Consider the following 23105-nt stretch of genomic DNA (forward strand, 5'->3'; position numbering starts at 1 on the left):
AATGCTATAAAAATGATTTTTTTACCGCAACTGCTGTACCTACTTCGATTAATTCCGATATATATCCCAAAAACTTTTTTCAAAAAAGTCGACTCCATTGTTACAAGTTTTGTCTGGGATTATAAGAATCATAGAATAAGTAAAAAACATTTATGTAAGTCAAAGAAAAATGGAGGTTTGGCTTTGCCAAATTTCTTATTTTATTTTTGGGCAGTCCATATTAAAAACATGAATTTCTGGCTGGAAGAAATGGATCAACAACCAGATTGGTTAATGATGGAAAAGGAAGACTGTCTACCTTTTGAAATTGGACCGATCATATTTGCCCCCACAAAACTGCACAAAAAAACCTATAAAGAAAACCCCATAATACATAGTGGAATACGAATTTGGAATCAAATAATAAAAAAAGATTTAAAATTGAATAATATACCACTATGCCTTCCCATTGTAAAAAATCCTTTATTCAAATCATCCTTTGTGGACAAAGGTTTCACACAATGGAAAAATTATGGAATCAAAAATATAGGACATCTTTATGGGAAAGGCACTTTTCTTTCATTTCAAGAGTTACAACAGAATTATGGACTGCACTCAAATAATTTCTTCAGATATCTACAAATTAGAGATTATGTTAAATCTAATACACAGGTCTACAGGAGTAGGGAATCAGAAATTCTTGATGAATGTTTGATCAAGTCTGCAATTTATCCCATCAGATAAAGCATAAAAATAAGTTTAATTTGACACCTAATTCACTTTCATATCTCAAGTAATAAAAAAGTTATGGCTATTTTCATACTCGGAAATTAGCATTTTGTTCCGTATTGATTTTCTATGGACATAACAAAAAAGCTGTGATCATGGACAGTCAAAAGCCCATAACCTTCTTAAAAATTAAGAGAACTGAATGAAATTTTCAGTTATCATAGATTGAACCATTCTGAAACAAATATAAAATAATCTTACTTGGATGACCTGAAATTAAAGCATATAATTAGTTAGTTACCCAATTGTAGCTAATTTCAAACTTCAATTACTAGATCTAAACAACCATCGATTTCTTAATAAATGATTAACATTTTTAAATAGCCTAAGTGTCCAAATTATATTCACAAATAATTCACAATAAAACATGATTTTTAAATCTCATTTACATCAATTTATAGGCCAAATGGAAGGAATTTAGTGTTCAATTGCAGTAAATTAAAGTCAATTTAAATCAGCTTTCTAGTGGGTTCCTGTGAACGCGCTGGTTTAGAACGTTCACATTGCAGTGGATTTGTGCCCTCAAATGCCCAGAAAAATACTACGGGATATAAAGAGCCCAAAATGAGCTACTCGCGATAGAAAACATTATATACAGGGTTCTTAAGAAGCCCCTTTTAATGTAAAAATAAGGTACATACCTTTAATTGTTTGCTTTATAAAACCCTGGGGCTGCGAGAGGTCGCGGGTTTAGAGAGTGATTTTTAAACTACTATAACTATTATACAAGGCCATAAAAACTAATAATACCTTTTGCGACAGGGTCTTTCAGCGATTTTTCGTTAATGATTTACTAGGCTGAACATTTTCGATTGGAACAGCCTAGTAAAAATCGCGTTTTAAACCCGCCCCCTCTAAACAGCGCCAAAATCGCGAACACGGCCTGGGGCAGATTCTCAACGATGATTCAGGTAGGTTTTGTAACATACCTACCCTATACTTAGAAAGAATTAGACTTGTCTTAATGGACAAACAAGATCTGTTCGATAAAATCTGGGCTCTATTCATTAACTATCTGAAGGGATAGATTGGCACAGCACGAGGACCCAACTGAAACTTGAACTCAGGATCAGATGAAAAGCTATACTTTATAATCTACGAACCTATCTTCATTGACGTATTACAGGTAATCCATTCCATCTCCTTTGTTTTTCTGTTGTTTTTTAAATTTTTTTATTTGTAACTTTCTACCCTCTCTTTCTCTCTTTTACTATAAAAAAAATAAAAACACTAGAAGCAGAAGTAATTGATAATTGAACATTTTAATAATGTATGACTGATGTATATGAAAAGTCTTCTTACTATAATATGTAACTATACTTTATAATATGTCTACTTCTAATAAAAATATTTAAAAAAAAAAAAAGATACACTGAAGAGCATGTGTTTGTGCTGTTCCAGAGACGTGGAATGTTGCTTTTGCCCAGCTGGAGAAGAGGGAATGACCAGAATGAAAAATGTATTTGATTACATTGGCTGCATTCCCAAGGCAGCAAGAAGTGTAGATGGACTCGATGGTGGTGAGTTGAATCTGTGTGATGGACTGGGCTACGTTCACATCTTTGTAATTGCCTGCGGTCTTGGGCAAAGCTGTTCACCAAACCAAGCTGCGATGCAACCACAGCATGATTTTTACGGTGCACCTGTAAATGTTGGTGAGCTTTGTTGGAGACATGCTGACCTTCCTTAGTCTCCTGAGGAGGTGGACACATTATCGTGCTTTTTTTTTTGCCATAGCTTGCATGTGGTTGGTCCAGGATAGATTGTCAGTGAGATTTCATGAAATTTGGTCACAAACCAAATGGTCATCATGATAACAAATGACAGCAACGCTTCTTTTGAAATCACTTGGGATGAAATGATGCCATATAAATGAAGCTTGCAACTGGGGTCTTGCAATGTTGCCAGCAATTGTCTCAAACCATCTGCTGACTGCTATCTGATGTTCTCAATGGCCCTTCTCAAATCGTTTTATCCAACTCAGTCCCACACGATCCTGACACACCTTTTGTGGGCGGCATGGTGGCGTACTCCCAGCGCCAGACTCCCAAGTTCGATCCTGTGTACGGGTGCTAGTCTGTACGAGATCTTTGGTTTCCTCCCACACTCCAAAGACGTACAGGTATGTAGATTAATTGCCTTAGCAGCAATGTAAAATTGTCCCTAGTGTGTGTAGGGTAGTGTTGATGTGCAGTGATCGCTGGTCGGTGTAGACTTTGTGTGGTCAATGGCCTGTTACCACCCTGTATCCCTAAACTAAACTAACCCTTTCCTATGACTTCATACATACAACCTTAAGGTGTGTGCTGACTGTAGTTGGGGGGGTGGGGGGGGAGAAGAAGGGAGATACGAAACGTTTCTGCCCTCACTGGCCTCTTACACTGCATACATCCCTGCAGATCATAGAGCGTAGAACAGCACAGCAGAGGAACAGGCCATTTAGCCTAAAAAGTCTGCTCCAAACATAATGTGTAGGAAGCGAACTGCAGAAGCGGGTTTAAACTGAAGATAGACACAAAATGGTGGAGTAACTCAGCGGGACAGGCAGCATCTTTGAATAGAGGTGATGTTTTGGGTCGAGGCCCTTCTTCAAACATAATGCCAAGATAAACTAATCTCATCTGCCTACACATGATCCAAGCCCCTCCATGAACAGCATAACAATGCGCCCACTGCCTTCTGTGTAAAAAAAAAACACCCTGTATCATTTTCTGCAGTTTTGGTTTGCCGCACATACACAGTGTGAATTAATGTGCGTAATACCCACTTTTCAAGCATCTTGTCACATTTCCAATGGTTCGTGTATAATTTATATTTTTCCAAGATCAAAAACAATTATCCGAGGCAGTCTGCACATTTAATCTTGAAAGCCGTACAAAATGTCTAATAATTATCTGCCTTCAGAAATATAATTATTCAAAGAAGCAAAATGCTAATTTTTGTCTGTTTTTTCCTTCCAGGTCACTGAGGTCATTAATTAATTAATGATAGAAAGCATTAGATTTCATTAGCCAGTACCGTAGGGAGTCACAATTGTGAAAATCTTATTTCATCTTATTCATTCAGCTCTGAAAATGAAAGGGAGTGATAAAGGAGAGTGTCAGACTTTAAAGTCCACTCATTCATGAAATCTGGTAGAAAGGAACCGATCCAACACATTGTCTGTACATTCCCTCCACAGGGAATGCCTGACCCACTGAGCTCCTCCAGCACTTTGTGCTTAGCTTAAGATTCCAGCATCTGCAGTTTTTTGTGTCTCAATTTTACTGCCTACTTTAAAGAAGTTCTCCTCCTCTCTCTGATCTGTGTTCTGTGAGACCTTCTCTCACTAGAGTTTCAAGAAGGGTCCCGACCCAAAACATCAACTCCGTCCACAGATGCTGCCTGACCAGCCGAGTTGCTCCAGCAATTTATGTTTTGCATGAAATGTGGATTGTTGCCTATCCATATATATCCACTGAACAGAGTGTGTTGTGAGCTTAGTTCAGACGTTGTTAAAGGATCACCTAGATTGGTGAACCTGGAATCATATTCAAGCTGGAAATTCTAAAGGTGAGAGAGGTACTCTTCCCTTAAAAACACAAATGAATCAGTGATGTTTTCACAACTTTTCATGGTTATGATTATTGATTCTGTTTCTGCCAATTTTCAAATTGATTTAATCATGCAAACTAATTAAACTATTTAAATATTTAAACGATTAAATAGTTCCCTTGAACTATTGAACTATGGCATTGATGGAAATGCCAAAGACTGGAGTGCATATCTTGAAGGAGAAAAGAGTAATGTTTAAAGGACATGTGTGGGGAAAGTTTTTTTTCCATAGGGATTGGGTGGTGGTGGAGGTAGGTATGATAGTGGCATTTAAGAGTCTTTTAGATAGGCGCATGGATATGCAGGGAATGGAGGGACATAGATCATATGCAATTAAATGAGATTCATTTATCTTGTCATCATGATGAACATGGACATTATGAACATGGACATTAGGCTGAAAACTCTGTTCCTGTACTGTACTTTTCTATGTTCTACGATGGAACTTAAATAAAAGCCTTGTGACATCTAATCCAGACCTCTGGAGCCAACCACAGTGGTGGCACAGTGGTGCAGTGGTAGAGTTGCCGTCCTACAGCGCCAGAGACCCAGGTTCAATCCTGACCACGGGTGCTGTCTGTGTGGAGTTTGCATGCTCGGCCTGTAATCGCGTGGGTTTTTGCCAGGAGCCCCAGTTTCCTCCCACATTCCGAAGATGTGCAGAATTGTAGGTTAATTGGCTTCTGTAAATTATCCAAAGTGTGTTGGATAGAAGTAGTGTATGGATGAACATTCATCAGCGTGGACTCGGTGGTCCGAAGGGCATGTTTCAATGCTGTATCTCTAAAATGAAAACTAAAGAAACTAAACCACACGTTTGCTGACAACAATGCAATGTTACTGCATCCGCACAACTCATTCTAGTGAGTGCGCTTCAATACCTCGGTTTTCCATCTGTTGGCAAATTGCAACAAATTACCTATAGTAAAGAGTTTCCATGAAATAACTTCCAGATCAGGCAAGATTCAATCTTACGCTTAGAGATTCAATCTCCAAATTTCACATGCATAGGAACTCACATCAAAGTTTTAAAATAAAAGGCTTCAATTGCCAATAATGCACTAGGGCAGGCAGCATCTCTGGAGAACCTTCGACCCTTCTTCAGACTCAACTCGAAACGTCACATCCTCGTTCTCCAGCGATGCTACCTGTCTTGCAGAGTTGCTCCAGCACTTTGTTTTTTTTTATACAAACCAGTATCTGCAATTTCTTCTTTCTTTCAAGAATTCACTGACTGAATTTAAATAAAAGGAAATAAAATCGCGAATTATCATCATGCAACTTTGGAACTGCTCCCTTTCCAAGATTCTTTCTGAATTGAAAGTGATGATATATTTAGGTGGAATCACAACTTTAGAAAGCCATTAAAGACTTATACAATACAATAGAATACAATACAATACTACTTTATTAGCCATGTATGTTTTGCAACATACGAGGAATTTGTTGTAAAGCAGTGCATTTTTACATGGTTTCTTATTATAGTAAGGAAATTGTGTCATGATCACATTATATCTAAACTACAAATACAACTTTGTTTTGTGTAAGACCAGATTCCTAGAGCTAGACTTTTGTGTTCAACTGGTGTGACAGACGTTGTTTAAAGTAAACATATAATGTTGCTAAATACTCTTTCTAACCTCTACAGGTGTATTGCAGAGAGCATACTGACTGGTGGCATGACGGCCCGGTACAGTGACAAGCATCCCTAAGATTGAAGGTGGTAGCAGGAAGTGGTGGACATAGTCTGGTCCATCATGAGAATTATCCTCCCATCCATCAAAGAAACCTACAGGAATCGCCACCTCACAAAGCAGCCAATTCTACCCCTATCACTTATGAACTAATGAACCTTACCCTTAACACACTCTTATCTCACTGCCATCACCAGGAAACAGGTACAGGAGCCTGTGAATCGTAACCTCCAGGTTCAAGAACACTTTCTTCCCAGCAACTATCAGACTCTTGCGGTGGAGTTGCTGCCTTACAGCGCTTTCAGTGCCAGAGACCCTACCTCAACAACAATCTGCTATGGACTTTGTATGCCGCTACTTATTTCAGTTTGCACAATGATGGCCTGGTTAACTAGTATTACTACTAATTTTTTGTATTATTGACTATTATATATTTATTTGTATTATTGTGTTAATATGCCTATAAGGCTGCAGCAAGTAAAGATTTAATTGTTCCGCTCCTGGTGCATATGAAAATTAAACACACTTGACTCCAAACAATCCTCCCCTGTGCTCAACCAGGACTCACACCCATATCTCCCCATCTCTCCCCCTCTACCTACATTCATTCCTCTGGCTTCACAAGGCTAAACCCATCTTCGGGTTCCAACCCAAAACAACACCTATTCCTTCCATCTATCGCCTAAGATGCTGCCTGACCCGCTGAGTTACTTTCGCACTTTGTCTCTATCTTACATGCAAACTCCAGACAGACAGCAGCCGTGGTACCAATCAAATCTGGGTCTCTGGCACCACGAGGCAGCATCTCCTCAGCTGCACCACTGCTGCTTTAAAATGTGCACTCAAGGCCAAACTCTTGGTCTGATACAGTCAACACTGATGAATTTTGTTCATTTCAATAAGATCACCACTCAAATTTATAAAATCACGAGTATGCATGTTTAATGAGCTCAATCTTTCCAATTTCCCACCATCTCCAGAAATCAATTCTGTTTATCCTTCCACCACGGTAACCACGATAATCAAATTAGATTTTTGAGGCGATGGTGGGATTGTGGTAAATGGGAATGTTAAGTGTGAATTCAGTAAGACGGAATATTGGTCAAAATAATTTTTAATCCCCTCCTATGCCTTATGATTCCAGTCCCCCAATTACTACCTAAAGAGCTAAACACGTTGGTCGGTTGTGACTATTGAGGTGCCCTCAACAGATCAGGTCAAATTGTTTTCCACATTAAAGACAAATTTCACAGAGGGATCCTTAAGTAGGCACCTTAACAATTGCAAAGAACTGTTTCGATGCTGAGCCACAAGTCGTTGAGTTTCTTGTCACATACACATGTCCAGTGAGGTAAAGGGACAATAACAAAGTTTGCTCATAGCAGCATCACAGGCAGACACAGACAAACGCACAACTACATAAAATGCACGTAAAAATTGTAAACGTAAAATAGATAGCCAAAAAAAAACACAATACGAGACAAAAAACATCCAAAACTTAATCGGGAGAAAACAAGATCACAATCGTGCAAGAGGTAGATCATTGTGCTCTGTTGTTGAGGTTAGGTTAGACATAACCATGAGACTCCACGCTATTCTTGCAATAAATTTGTTAAAGTGTTCATCTTCCATAACACATACTAATTTTTAGTCACATGTGTGTAGGTTCAACTTTGCAAAGAGAAATATTTTGTTCTCCTCAACATTAGGTCGGCTTTCCCAAAGTGTTATCATACCAAACAAGAAAGTTTAAAGCTGATTTCACTAAAAGAAAATGTTTATTTATTTACATTAAATGCATTTGCCAGAGTATGAAATTTATACTACAATATTGTAAATTCAATATAGTCCCACTGTGGGATCAATATAAATTCTGATTGGTTATGACAGCATGACTGATGGAATATTGATCAAAATACTTTTAATCCCCTGCTCTGCCATATCATTCCAGTCACCCAATTACTATCAATAACTTTCATTCTTGGCATTAACAATTTATGATTTGCACAATCTTGAGGTTTTGATTTTTGTGGAGCGATGATGAAGTCCTGCCCATGTGCAGCGAGGCAATTATGGGTTGAAAATAGAGATATTTACAGCTTACACCCCAGCGATATGAATATTGACCTCTAACATCGAAACCCTTGCTTTCCCTCTCTCTCCATCACTCCCCTTCCCAGTTCCCCGACCAGTTTGACTGACCCCCTGATTACATTTGCTTTGCTCTCACCTAGCTAACAATGAGCTATTCTACATTTCCCTTTTGCTCTTGTTTTCATACCTTACACGTCCTCATCTCTGTGTCACCCTCTCCCCTGACTCTCAGTCTGTAGAAGGGTCTCGACTGAAAATATCACTGATTCTTTCTATCCAGAGATGCTGCCTGTCGCGCTGAGTTACGGCAGCATATTGTGCCCGTCTTCAATATTTACGACAATCCTAGACCAACATAGAAACATAGAAATTGGTTAGGGATGCAGGAAACGAGGGATAGGCCATTGATGTAGAGAGATTCGAGCCTGCACCGATGATAAAAGAAATTTGTTAGCTATTTGTTGGGTGAAAAGAGAAGCTCATGGTAGGGGAGGGATGGATGCATCCAACATGAAGAGAGAGGAATCAGTATCCCGTACGAAATATGAGATGCTGCCTTTGCGTCTCCTCATGACCCGGGAATCTTTAAGTGATCCCCTGGAGATCAGGTACGTTTAGGCGGACTGGCAAAGGTGTGCAGAAGGGCCACATCTACGTATACATCTTGCCTCCCTGTAAGTGAACTTAACTTTATATAGCCACGGATGCAACTGGCCTCAACTACCCTGCTGTGGGTCAGAGAGTTCCAGAGATTTTCAGCACCACTCTCTGTGGTTGAAAAAACAAGGGGAGTTTCTGTGGAGGGGACTCCTCATCTCGGTTTGGTAAAGGATTTCCCCCTTATCCTTAAGCTGTGGGGACCCCTTGTTCTGGACTTCCCCAAGGGATCCGGAACAATCTTCCTGCATCTAGCCCCGTCCCTAAAGCATTAAGAATTTTGTAAGTTGTGTCTATAAACCATCCCCCCTCAATCTTCTAAATTCTAGCGAATCTGGATGGTTTGACAAGCAAGGTAAGTTAACAAATATCCAAAATTTGGTTGCCTGGAAGTAGTCTTCATATGAACTGCAGGCCTCCTGACATCCCAGGAATCAGTCTGGGTTGAACCTCTCTTGGAAGAAAGATACACCCATCTTGTCTGGCAAGAATGTCTTTCCAGGATCCAGATTTGGAGACCAAAAAAATGTACACAATGTCTCCATGGTGGGCAGAGGATGTCTCATGTGGACATAAAGATTCCCAGTGTAACTAATGTACTGAAGTAAACATAGAAACATAGAAAATAGGTGCAGGAGTAGGCCATTCGGCCCTTCGAGCCTGCACCACCATTCAATATGATCATGGCTGATAATCCAACTCAGTATCCTGTACCTGGCTTCTCTCCATACCCCCTGATCCCCTTAGCCACAAGGGCCACATCTAACTCCCTCTTAAATATAGCCAATGAACTGGCCTCAACTACCTTCTGTGGCAGAGAGTTCCAGAGATTCACCACTCTGTGTGAAAAATGTTTTTCTCATCTCGATCCTAAAGGATTTCCCCTTTATCCTTAAACTGTGACCCCTTGTTCTGGACTTCCCCAACATCCGGAACAATCTTCCTGCATCTAGCCTGTCCAACCCCTTAAGAATTTTGTAGGTTTCTATAACATCCCCCCCTCAATCTTCTAAATTCTAGCGAATACAAGCGGAGTCTATCCAATCTTTCTTCATATGAAAGTCCTGACATCCCAGGAATCAGTCTGGTGAACCTTCTCTGTACACCCTCTCTGGCAAGAATGTCTTTCCTCAGATTTGGAGACCAAAACTGTACACAATACTCCAGTTGTACCCTGTACAACTGCAGTAGAACCTCCCTGCTCCTATACTCAAATCCTTTTGCTATGAATGCTAACATTCCATTCGCTTTCTTCACTGCCTGCTGCACCTGCATGCCTACTTTCAATGACTGGTGTACCACGACACCCAGGTCTCGTTACATCTCCCCTTTTCCTAATCGGCCACCATTTAGGTGTAAAGTGTGAATGCTGATGGATTGTCGGTTTTAATTTCACCAACTCAACCCGATATTAAAACTGCGTTATCCATGCTTGTTCACTGCTGGTCGAACTAAATCAAAATGTTTTAAAACCCCTAGTATTACGTCAGGTAAATGGTACAAGTTTGGAGCGGCACAGTGGCGCAGCGGTAGAGTTGCTGACTTACAGCGCCAGAGATCCGGTTTGGATCCTGACTACAGGTGCTGTCTGTGTGGAGTTTGCACGTTCTCCTTGTGACTGCGTGGGTTTTCTCCAGGTTCTCTGGTTTCCTCCCACATTTCAAAGACGTGCGGGTTTGTAGGTTCATCCTCTGTGAATTGTCCCGAGAGTGTCGGATAGAACTAGTGTACGGGGTGATTGTTGTTTGGTGCGGACTCGGTGGGCCAAAGGGCCTGTTTCCACTCTGTATCTTTAAAACTAAAAACTAAATTCATTGTTGTTTGACCCTTTGACAAGCCGAATATGATATCGAAATATTTGTTCCTTAAATACATTTGTTGAATTCTTGCAGTTCATTGCCACCTATTGGAAAACTAGTGAAAATACACCACTGAGGCACAGATTTAAAGTGAAAGTGGAGAGAACAGAGGCGCAGAGAGACTAAAGCTTCTACCAAGATACAGATTTAGTTGTGGCTTGCAAAAGGGGAGTGAATAAATAGTTGGAAGTAAACAAAAACCTAGAGTTATAGGGAGTGTAGTTGGAGTACATTGGTCAGCATGGGGCCAATTTCCATGCTGTATGATTCTATGACTATCATTCTGTTCCAGCATTTCCTACTCTGCTTTCCAATTACCTTGTGCTGCCAATGCCAGATATCCAGAATTTTAACTACGGCAAAGAACTCGTTTCGTTTTTCTTCACTTTCACTTTTGCTGAAACCAAAAGATAAAAAGTCTGCCTGATGATGGGGGTGGCACAGTGGTGCAGCGGTAGAATTGCTGCCTCACAGCGCCAGAGACCCGGGTTCGATCCTGACTACGGGTGCTGTCTATGTGAAGTCATAGAGAGATACAGTTATAAAAACCTGGATGCAACATAACTTCCTCAAACTCAACAGCGATAAGACAGAATTCGTCCTCATAGGCTCCAAAGCCACACTCAGCAAAATCAATAACCCCACTCTCACCATCGACGGCAGCACTGTCTCCCCATCTCCCCAGGCCCGCAACCTTGGCGTGATCTTTGATTCCACCCTCTCCCTTGAGCCTCACATCCGCCATGTCATTAAAACCTCCTTCTTTCATCTCCGCAACATCGCCAAACTCAGACCCTCTCTCACACCTCCCGCTGCTGAAAGACTCATCCATGCCTTCATCTACTCCCGACTAGACTATTGCAACTCACTTCTCCTTGGCATCAGCTCCACCTACATCAACCGACTCCAACTGGTCCAGAACGCAGCCGCCCGACTCATCACCCACACCAAATCCTGGCATCACATCACTCCAGTCCTCAAACAACTTCACTGGCTTCCGATCTCCCACCGGATCACCTACAAAATTCTGGTCCTCACCTACAAAGCCCTCCACCATCTGGCCCCCCCCATATCTCACTGACCTCCTCTCCCCCTACCAACCCTCACGGTCCCTCAGATCCACATCAGCCGGTCTCCTCTCGATCCCAAGTCCGACCTCCGCAGTTTTGGGGACAGAGCCTTCTCCAGGGCAGCTCCCAGGCTCTGGAACTCCCTCCCCCAACTGATCTGCAATTCCGTGTCCCTCACCATCTTCCAGTCCCGCCTCAAGACCCATCTCTTCACCTCTGCCTATCCTTAGCCCCACGTCCCCCTCCCTTTTCATCTGTGCATTAATTGCCTCATATTGTGTTTTGAATTGAATTCTGTCTTTACTTTGTGTACTAGTCATGTCTCTACTATTTATTTCATTCCACTTACATGTTTTTCCTCCACCTGCTAAATTTTTGTAAGGTGTCCTTGAGACTCTTGAAAGGTGCCCATATATAAAATGTATTATTATTATTATTATTATTATAATACAGTGTGGAAGCAGGCCTTTTGGCCCATCTTGCCCACACCAAACAACATGTCCCAGTTAGACTAGCCCTACCCGACTGCACTTGGTCCATATCTTTCCAAACCTGTCCTATCCATGTACTAACTGCTTCTTAAACTGGCTCCCGGTGCACTTTCGGGTTCATTTTAAGTTACTGTTATTTGTTTTTAAATCTCTGAATGGGCTCGCCCCGCCTTACCTCTCTGAGCTGCTCCACCCATACACTCCTGCCCGGTCCCTCAGGTCAGCTGGTCAGCTGCTCCTGGAGGTACCGAGGTCTAGTCGGAGGCTCAGAGGGGATAGAGCCTTCTCTGTTGCTGCTCCGGCACTCTGGAACACCCTGCCGCTGCACATCAGACAGGCCCCCTCACTGTCCATCTTCAAATCCAGTGTTAAAACGCATTTGTACTCCCTGGCTTTCGACCATGCCTGAGGCTTTGCTTCTGTTGTGGTGTTTTTGATGTTTCTTTATTTTACAGGTCTTTCCCTACTATTTCTTTTGATTGTTATTTTTGGTGTGTATTAACTTTTTTTGTCAATGATTAGTGATGTACAGCACATTGTTGCAGCTATGTTTGTTTTTAAAGTGCTCTATAAAAAAATTTATTATTATTATTATTATTATTAAACATTGAGACAGTCCCCGCCTCATCTACCTCTTCTGGCAGCTTGTTCCGTACAACCACCAACCTTTGTGTGAAAAAGTTACCCCTCAGATTCCCATTAAATCTTTTCCCCTTCACCTTAAACCTATGTTCTCTGGTCCTAGATTCGCCTACTCTGGGCTACCTGATCTATTCCTCTCATGATTTTTTACACCTCTATAAAATCACCTCTCATCCTCCTGCGCTCCAGGGTTTAGAGTCAGTGTGGAAATGGTGCGCCAAAGAGTCTGTTTCCATGTTTTATCTCACCCTCTCCTTCTCTGTTGCTCTCTCTCTCTCTCTCACTCTCACTCTCACTCTCTCTCTATACCAGTTGGTTCCTACTACTTTCAGCCAAACTTCAAAACGCTCTTTCCAAACCCTGCAATCTCTGAACTTCAATACATTTCAAACACACTCGGATATATAATGACCATATCTACAAATAATTACCTCCATTCCTCACTGTAGGTCAAGTGGAGAGACTGTTGGTTCGTGCTGCTACAGAAAGGATTACGGCTTAGAGCAGATTCTAACAATTATGAATATGTAGATTGATGAATAACAAGGAGAAACACCAGGCAGTGTGTAGCCCTTTGCTCTGAAAGCCAGTAAAGAATGGTGTTTTCTGGGGTAAGAAACTGATTTACATCTGTTGCAATACTTTCAGCAAGAGCGATGGCTCCATTCAGTTATAAAAATAAAACCCTGGAATGAAACCCAGTGGTAATTTCCATATGGTGTGTTGCTGATAAAGTGTTGATACTTTACAAGCATTCCTGATGGAAGCATATAAGATTATGATGGCTAAAGACAAGGTTGATAGTCAGAATCATTTTTTTCTCAGGTTAGGGGTTTCACAACCAAGAAGGCATCGGTTTCAAAAGGGTCCAGGTCTGAAGAAAGGCTCCGACCTGAAATATCACCTATCCATGTTGTCCAGAGATCTGCCTGATCCACTGAGTTACTCCAGCTCTTCGTGTCCTTTTGTGCAAACTGGCATCTGCAGTTCCTTGTGCCAACATCCAAAAGCATTCATTCTTAGACACAATTGGGCTGCAAAAGCAGTTCCATTTGTCCCTGTTGCTTCAGCACTTGGTGTCCTTTTAGGAATAGGTTTCATATAAAACGGAGCAATTTTAAAGGGAACCTGAAAGCTGATCTTTGGTCAAGTCGGGGAGATTTCCCCTCGCGACGGGTGCCATGTAATCCCGTGCTACCTGCTCCATGGTCGGACAGTCGGCGACTAAACCGTCTCCCCCACCTGAATTTCCAGGTGAGGAGGAGGCTGTGGACCCCCAACAGGACCAAAAACAAGACCTATCAAAGGGCGGATGATCTTCTAGCGAGCCAATGGCCATCCACACTTCAGTAGAAGTTGCGATCACTGTCGTACATAGCATTGTAAGGAACGATGATAAATCACACACACCAAAATCTTGTACTTCCAGCGGTGAACTTCCGCAGGAACTGGAGGACAGAGATGTGTGGTGCCAGTCGGAAACCAGCACCACTGCGTCGCTAATGTTTACAACGATGATGATGATGATGATGAAGGCTAAGCTTTTTTGTGCACTGAAGGGGTTGATATCTGGAATGTGCTGCCAGAGAGGATGCTGGAAAAAGGTATATTCACTATGCCCGGGAAACATTCAGAAAGGCATTGAAAGAGTAAAGGCCTAGAAGGATACAGCAGGCAAATAGGATTAATGTAGATGGGCAAAAAGGTCAGCATGGATGCAGTGGGCCATGGGGCCTGTTTCCGTGGTCTGTACAACCCTATGACGTGTGCATATTGCAAACCTGAAATTTGGATTGGGATTTTTCTTGTGGAAGAGGCATTGTTTTATTTACTGATCGGGCCCGGATGTTTTGCTTGTTTGGAAATATTTAAGTTCTGTGGTACAGATATACAGCATGGAAACGGACCCTTCCGCCCACTGAGTACCCATCAATATTTATTGCGCATCTGTAATTGCCCCTGAGAAAATGATAGTGAGCCACATTCTTGACCCAATGTATCCAAAAGGTAATGGACAGCATGGATTTAGTGGGCTGAAGGACCTGTTTCAATTGTTTATCTCTAAACTAAAACTCCAGACATTGTGTTGAAGTGAACTTGCCACTGGCTTGAAGTATATTTCTCAGAGACACAGAGCAATATGGCACAGAAACTGGCCTAGCGGATCCACACCAAACACCCATTTCCATTGTTCCTGCATTATTCCCAATATTCAACCCAGATTCTATCCAAGTCCACCAAGGTTCTACCTCTCGCCTATGCACCTGGGCCAATTTACAGAGGCCAATTAATCTACCAATTCATATGTCTTTGGGATGTGGGAGGAAACCTGCATTGTCACAGGGAGAACATGCAAACTCCACTCCGACAGCACCCAAGATCAGGATCGAACTTGGGTCTCGGGCGCTGCGAGGCAGCGGCTCTATCAGCTGCGCCACTGTAAAAGGCAGAAAGGTTCTTTTCATATCATGACCTTGACTGGAGTTTTCGGAAAAAACTGAAGATTCATCAAAGTCTAATCAATGATAATTAGACCAAAGCCCAGAAAAAAAAGCTTCAATCATTTGATTCACAGAGGAAAACCCACTGCTAGTTTTAGCCAAACAGAAAACTTAATTTTGATTAGCAACATTTCAAAATAATTGCTCAAAAATCAACATCACTGCAGAAGAAATTAATCTCAACCTCACCAACGCAACCCAATGGTGTTCAAAACCTCACTTTAATTTGCCGTGCTAATTTGCAGCCTCTCAGCTGAATATTAATCATTATCTTTTGAAGTGTAAGCTCGTGACTTTGATGAAATTACTGTGACACCATGTTGCCCGGGACATGAGCTGGTATTGGGCCAATATTATGCTATTCCTGAGCAGATGCAGAAGAGATTGTAGCATTCAGTTCAGATTTAAATCGAAGATAGACACAAATTGCTGGAGTAACTCAGCGGGACAGGCAGCATCTCTGGAGAGAAGGAATGCGTGATGTTTTGGGTCGAGACCCTTCTTCAGACTGTCTGAACTGAACTTCAAACTCGATCCATTCCTTCTCTCCAGAGACACTGTCTGTCCCGCTGAGTAACTCCAGTATTTTGTGTCTATCTTTGCAACAATCTGTGATGTTTTCAATGGAGTGGCCAGGCAGAGTGGAAGCTTTAATCTGATTGCTTTTTGTCAGCAGAACCTGACAAGCGGACACAAACCTAGAAAGATTGTCAGTCAGTGTGAGTTTCTAATAGCTGGTGTGAACGCTAACAGTGCATCAATTAAAGCCACTCCGCACCATATGGCCATAGCAAATCCATAGAATTTGTTAGCAACAGAACTGCAGAGCCTGTTGCAAATAATTCTGTTGCAAAACATAATAATGACATTAGTTTAATAATGTTATTTCTTTTTAATCTAATCATAGTTGGAAACAAGAATATCTATCACATGCTGATGCTGTAAAACGTGTCACCAGATCCCGTTGGCTTGAAAGAAATTGCTTTCCCAATTAATTGGCTGATCTTACAAAGTAAGACACGCGTATTTAGCAGTGCTTGACGTACTCTCGTGACCTGCCTTTGTTGTAGAGTAGGAAAGAACTGCAGATGCAGGTTTAAATTGAAGATAGACACAAAGTGCTGGAGAACTCAGCGGGACAGGCAGCATCTCTGGAGAGAAGGAATGGGTGATGTTTCGGGTCGAGACCCTTCTTCAGACTGTCTGAACTGAACTTCAAACTCGATCCATTCCTTCTCTCCAGAGACGCTGCCTGTCCCGCTGAGTAACTCCAGTATTCTATGTGCAGAATTCTCCTGCCAACAATAACATATGCTGGGCAATTTCCAGTATCTCCAGCTATGATAGCACTGAAGAATCTTTCATCAGAAAACGTCCAAGATAAAATTCCTCCCTGCAGACTGCCTGGCAAATCTTAAGCACGGGAACAAAAACCGATCCAAAAATTGTTCCAAAAAACAATATTTAGAATTTGCTCACAATTAGACTTTATTGTCTTCAATCACCGTGAGGAATGCGGGGAAACTGCTGTGGTGGATGTTAATGCTAACTTTTATGTAGTTGTATGTCTTGTTGCTTTTTTTAATATAGCTGTATGGTAACACGAATATCACTGTACCTTAATTGGTGCATGTGACAATAAAAGACCATTTGAAACCCTTTAATTCAGAAGAGAACAGGGGTGCCACAGTGGCACAGCAGTAGAGTTGCTGCCTTACAGCGCCAGAAACCCAGGTTTGTTCCCGACTACGGGTGCTGTTTGTACGGAATTTGTACGTTCACCCTGTGACCTGCGTAGATTCCCTCCAGGAGCTACAGTTTCCTCCCACACACCACAGACGTACAGGTTTGTAGGTTCATTGGCTACTGTAAAATAGTGTGCGGGGATTGCTGGTTAGCGTGGACTTGGTGGGCCAAAGAGCCTGTTTCCGCACTGGATCTCTAAACTAAACTAAAACTGAAGCTGCTTTATATTTAAACCATTGAAGATTATGTAAAACGCTTTTCATTTATGTTGTTAAAACACATAGCATCCTTTAACTATTAAAGATGGCACACAGTTTCCTGTTAAAATGCTCTTCACATATGAAGCCGTTTCGAGGAAAGAACAAGGTTATCTGTCAGAATTATTTGGATCAATTTAATTTGGATCAATTTAATCAAGATATTCAGTTAGCTCTTCACATCACCCTGTTGAACCCCGAGAGGAATCAACCTGTTTTACTCAATTAAATGTTTAGTCAGCAGTTAAGTTGAAAGCCGTAGCTGTGTATGCTTTTAATTACATTCACAAAAGATTTGCAAAATCTGTACAGCAGAAGAGATCAGCCTGCAATGGAGTCATATAGCTGCACAGCAAGGATACAGGCCCTCCAGCCCACCTTGTCCTTGACGACCAAGTCAGCATATTGGTCTGGACCTATTTGCCTGCATTTCGCTGATAGCCCTCTCAGCCCGGTCTATCCATATACCTGTCCAAATCTCTATATAACTAAAAGTCTATGGTTTGTGCCCATGATGTGTCTCTGTGTCAATGGTTAATTCCTATCTTCTTCCAAACTCTAGGCCACAGCCTTCCCATTTTCACACATCCAACTCACATTTTTCCCGTGGTGGCGATAAACATCTTCCTGTCACATTTCCACCTATATTTCCGACGTTATTAAACGTTGACATTTTAAAAACAGCCTGAAAACCCACCAATTTTGGAGAAAAAAAAAGAGTTACGTCATAATGCACTCGCAAGGCAGGTGACGCACGGAGTCGCTCAAGCCTTCTGCAGTACCACACATGCAACATGTACGTTCTTACTTGGTAAAAACCGCCACATCACTGCTGCTCCCGGACAGAGAGAAGATACAAATGCTTTTTGTGACTGACCTGCGAAAGGGCAGCGTGCTGGCGATTGAGGGAAAGTCCCGGCCCACGACCGCCCGGGGTTGTAGGGTGACTGAGCTTTCTGAACCCGAGCACCAAGGGACACTCAAACACCCAGTGTAAGCGGTGGAAGGAGCGGATCCCTCGGGACAGCCCCCACTCTCCCCACGGGATCAGCACTGTCCGGCCATCAGACACACGGGGACACAACACCCGGCAACATCCCCGTCAGCTGCAGTCAGGTCCCTCCGCCCACCCGTCACTAACCTTGCTGCAGTAGCACCGGACCCCGACCCACACACGGGGTGATTCACCCCACCACCCCCAGACCCCGACCCCCACATTATTTCACTGTGCCAAGGATCGGAGGGGAAAGAGGAGAAGGGGGAGAGGGGGGAGGGGGGAGGGGAAAGAGAAAGTGGTGGAATATTGTGTTGATGGAACGGGTTGCATTGGGGGAACAGATCAGTGATGCAATATTGCATTGAGGGAGCAGACCCAATGGGTCTGCACTTGGTCTAGTGTCTTTTAAAAGTCAAAATTGTATCCGCTGCTATAGCTTCTGCTGGAAGCTCATTCCAAATATGGACGACACACTGAACAAAAAAGTTGCCCCTGAGGTTCATAGAAACTAGGTGCGGTATTAGACTATTCGGCCCTTCGAGCCAGCACCACCATTCAGTATGATCATGGCTTATCTTCCTCTTAAATAACTCCCCTCCACCTGAAGCTCACGTCCTCTAGTTTTAGAATCCTCTTCGCTGGCAAAAATACTGTGAGTTTGACTTTATCCATGGTCCCTCATGATTTTATAATCCTCAATAAGGTTATCCCTCAGCATCCTACGTTCCGAAACAAAAGGTCTGAGCCTACCCAACCTCTCCTGACATCTCAAGACTGCAAGTCCGAGCTGGTGAATCTCTTCTGCACCCTTTCCAACTTCATTTCCAATAGATGAAGTTTCATCTTATTTCATTGTGGTTTATTTTGATTGACACTTTTCTTAGGAAAAAAACACAAAGCAGAGAATGCAACACAGAAATGTACACAGAATAAATAGCTACCTTAGCTAGTGACCGAACAATTGGGCTTTCCATGATTCCTCGCAGGAAGAGCAAGTCTAGATCCTTGGCTCCAGTAGAGTTTGGTAAGTCATTCAAGTTGTCCAGGACCTGCTGCATAGCTGCAGAGAAAACAAAGTGTACATTTCAGTTTGGAAGTTTCTACGTATGGAAACCATTAAACATCTTTAATAGCACAGTGGCGCAGGTGGTCAAGCTGCTGACTCGCCACGCCAGAGACCAGGGTTTCGACCTTGGGTGCTGTCCGTATGGAGTTTGCACGTTCGCCCTGTGAACATGTGGGTTTCCACAGGGTGCTCAGTTACCCTCCCACATCCCAACGGTATGCGGGTTGGTGCCATTATAAAAAATGCCCCTACTGTGTGGGAAGTGGATGAGAAAGGGAACTAGTGTGAACTAGTTGATGGTTGGCATGGACTCGGTGGGCCGAATGGCCTGTTTTCATGATGTATCACTAAACCAAACTAAACCAAAGGATGAATACAAATTAATTGGTCAATTGCATGGCCTGATACCCAGGCATTATGACAACAAATCTTTAGTTGAGTTGTACTTCTCAGAAAAAGTGGCGTAAAGGATCGTATAATTATTTTGAAGGTTGTACCAATGCAATTTTTTTTTTTAAATCACTTTCTTAGAACCTTTTACATAACAAGTGGAATATGTGTTGGAAGTGAGGAAAAGGGGTACAGAGGAGGGTACAGAGGAGGAAGTGAGGAGAAGGTATAAAGTAAACTGAAAAAAAATAATTTGAGAGAGGATCTGGGCTCTGAGAAAAGGAATCCCAAAATATTACATTCCATTAATAATATTGGAACAGAAGGCATTATGCAAGGAAAAGGCATCAGAAAAAGTGGGAGTAAATGATCGTAAATAAGGAAGTTGAAGGTTGTACCTATGCAATTTATTTGTTTTAAATCACTTTCTTAGAACCTTTTACATAACAAGTGGATATTGTGTTGGAGGAGGATTTGCAGAGTGGGAGGAAGTGAGGAGAAGCTTCAGGCTAGGAAAAAAAAAAAATTTGGCAATGGGGAAAAAGAATAAAATTGCTATTAATAATATTGGAACAGGGAGCAGATTGCAAGTCAATGGATGTCAATAGTCAATGAAAGTGAGATGGGATGTCTTGGAATTTGCAATGTGGCTGGGAAGAGGGGAGCTTCAGGCTAGGAAGGCAATGGGGAAAGATAAGGTTGCTAATCGAGGAAGATTTAAGTGTGGTAAATACAATTGGTAATTAATGAGACATTGACCTGGGGGGGGGGGGGGGGGGGGAACTGAAACTGATGTAAAAATGTTTTTTTAGTATTAGAGATGCTGCATTGAAACAGACCCTTCAGCCCACTGAGCCAGTGCCGGCCATCAATTCCCCCTTTCACACTAGCTCTGTGTTATCCCAATTTCTCATGGACTCCCAACACATTAGAATCAATTTTACAGAAGTCAATTAACCACAAACCCACACTTCGTTGGGATGTGGGAGAACACTGGAGCACTCGGAGGAAACCCACGTGGTCGCAGGGAGAACGTAATACTCCACAAAGACAGCACCTGGTTTCAGGATCAAACCTGGGTCTCTGGCGCTGTGGGGGCTCTGCCAGCCGCAGAACCGTGCTTCCTGGATAATATCCAAATTCAACCCAAGCTCGGGTACTTGTGGATAGACAGAAAAAGCTGGAGTAACTCAGTGGGATGGGTAGCATCTCTGGAGAGAAGGAATGGGTGATGTTTCAGGTCGAGACCCTTCTTCAGACTTATGTAATTGTGGCATTGATCATACACGACTTGACAATTATCATACATTTAACAATGTTACTAATGTGTAAGAACAGCAAGTAAATCATTCTGACCATGTAAGAGCATGGAACTGGCCAGTGGGGCATGACTAACTGACCAGAGTCCAATCATGTTGTTAACCTAATAATCTGATAGAATTATTATTCTGACCCACACCACACCTGGCACATACAGCTGGGTTCTTACGGATCTGGTCATCAAATACTGAGGCTCTCAGGTGAAACATTGGTGGGAATTAGAGCAATCAAACCCAATGTGCCCACAAATATCAGCTTCTCAGTTTTAGCAATGCAGGACCACGTGAGGGATTACTAATCTCAACGGTGCACAGTGGCGCAGCTGGTAGAGCCGCTGCCTCACAACGGCAGAGAACCGGGCTCAATACTGACCTCGGGTGCTGTCTGTGTGGTGTTTGCAACTTCGTAGCTTCATGAGACCATAAGACATAGGAGCAGAGTTAGGCCATTTGGCCCATCGAGTCTGCTCCACCATTTGATCATGGCTGATATATTTTTCCCTCTCAACCCCATTCTCCTGCCTTTTACCGTGACCTTTGATGCCCGTATCAATTAACCTATCAATCACCGCTTTAAAAATACCCCGTGATTGGCCTCCACCGCCTTCTGTGGAAAAGAATTCCACAGATGCACCACCCTCCTGGCTAAGGACATTCCTCCTCATCTACATTCTATAGATACACCTTTTTATTCTAAGGCTGTTTGTGCCCTCTTGTTCTCGACTCTCCCACTACTGTTAACATCCACTCTATCTAGCATAGCATATAGCATAGAACTGGTGTAAACAGGTGAACGATGGGCGGAAAGGACGGTGGTTCTACAGAGTCCAGAGGAAAGTGGGAGAAATGAGATGTGCAGGAAAAAACTGAAAAGAGGAGACAGTAATTTCAAGATTTGGACACACTGGTCTGAACAGTACACTTTTTTTAATAGGCAAGCATAATACTGGCAGATGTGAATACTGTGGGCAAGAAGAGACAATGGAGCATGTCATTGTACATTGTGAGAGGTATGAGGAAGAGAGGGGACGGATGAGTGAGCAGTTCAGAAAAGAAAGAGTACAATTTGATTTGGTAGATATTTTGCAAGGTAGTTCATATAAGTGCTATCAAATCCTGTTGCTTTTTCTTAGGGTAACCAATTTGTTCGGAAGGATATAGGTTATTAGTATATGTAATGGTGTTGTTTGATCCACACTCCATGCCAGTTGGTGGCGGTAATGCACCAAAAAAGTTGTTTGCCAACCGCCAAAAAACACTACATAGAAGAAGAATAAGGAGAACGATGGACGGCTTTGACTGGGTGGGCCGAAGGGCCTGTTCCCGTGCTGTCTGTTTCAATCAATTCAATCGACAAGAGAGAAGCAATGAAGCAGGTTAATGGAAGATGTGACTGTTTCCGGTCGGTAGACTCAGCAGCAGGTACATCTGGAATAGGCACCACATTGTTCTACTGCTATTTCTTTGAGCAGCAGGTGGCCCTGTAGGAGAAAGGTTATGGCTGACACTGGGAATAAACTGCGAGAAGATGCCTTAATGAATCTACCTTATATTATGCACATAAAGCAAATCTGCAACTCTTTAAATATACATGGCATGTTTTATTCATGCTAAATACAGCTGCAAGCAAAGACAAGACAATTAGAACGCATAAAAATAATTGCTTTAACTGCACGCACACACACACACTCACACATACACACATACGTACTGACACACACTCACTCTGACACACCCACACTCACTAATTTACAGTTGTGTTGTATCTTTTTATTTTTCTAAAATGTAAATACTGGTTCTGTTCTGTTGTTTTGCACAATCATCAGGCATTGTCATTTTCATTTCACTGCACATCTTGTATGTGTATGTGACAAATAAAGTTGACTTGACTTGACACTGACACACCCACACTGACACACTCACACACACTGACACACTCACACATGCACACACTCAAACC

At 42.3% G+C, this 23105-nt stretch overlaps 1 protein-coding gene across 2 annotated transcripts in view; it reads right to left on the minus strand.

Moving 5' to 3' along the window:
• Positions 1-23105, minus strand: part of mpp2b (MAGUK p55 scaffold protein 2b) — a 528409-nt gene that overhangs the window by 72615 nt on the left and 432689 nt on the right. For both annotated transcript variants that reach the window (XM_055657232.1, XM_055657233.1), the window contains one exon: positions 19312-19430. In XM_055657232.1, coding sequence (XP_055513207.1) covers positions 19312-19430 — 119 coding nt within the window. The remainder of the gene's footprint in view (positions 1-19311; positions 19431-23105) is intronic.

This window comes from Leucoraja erinacea, chromosome 27 (genome assembly GCF_028641065.1).
Source record: "Leucoraja erinacea ecotype New England chromosome 27, Leri_hhj_1, whole genome shotgun sequence".
Classification (NCBI taxonomy): Eukaryota; Metazoa; Chordata; class Chondrichthyes; order Rajiformes; family Rajidae; genus Leucoraja; species Leucoraja erinaceus.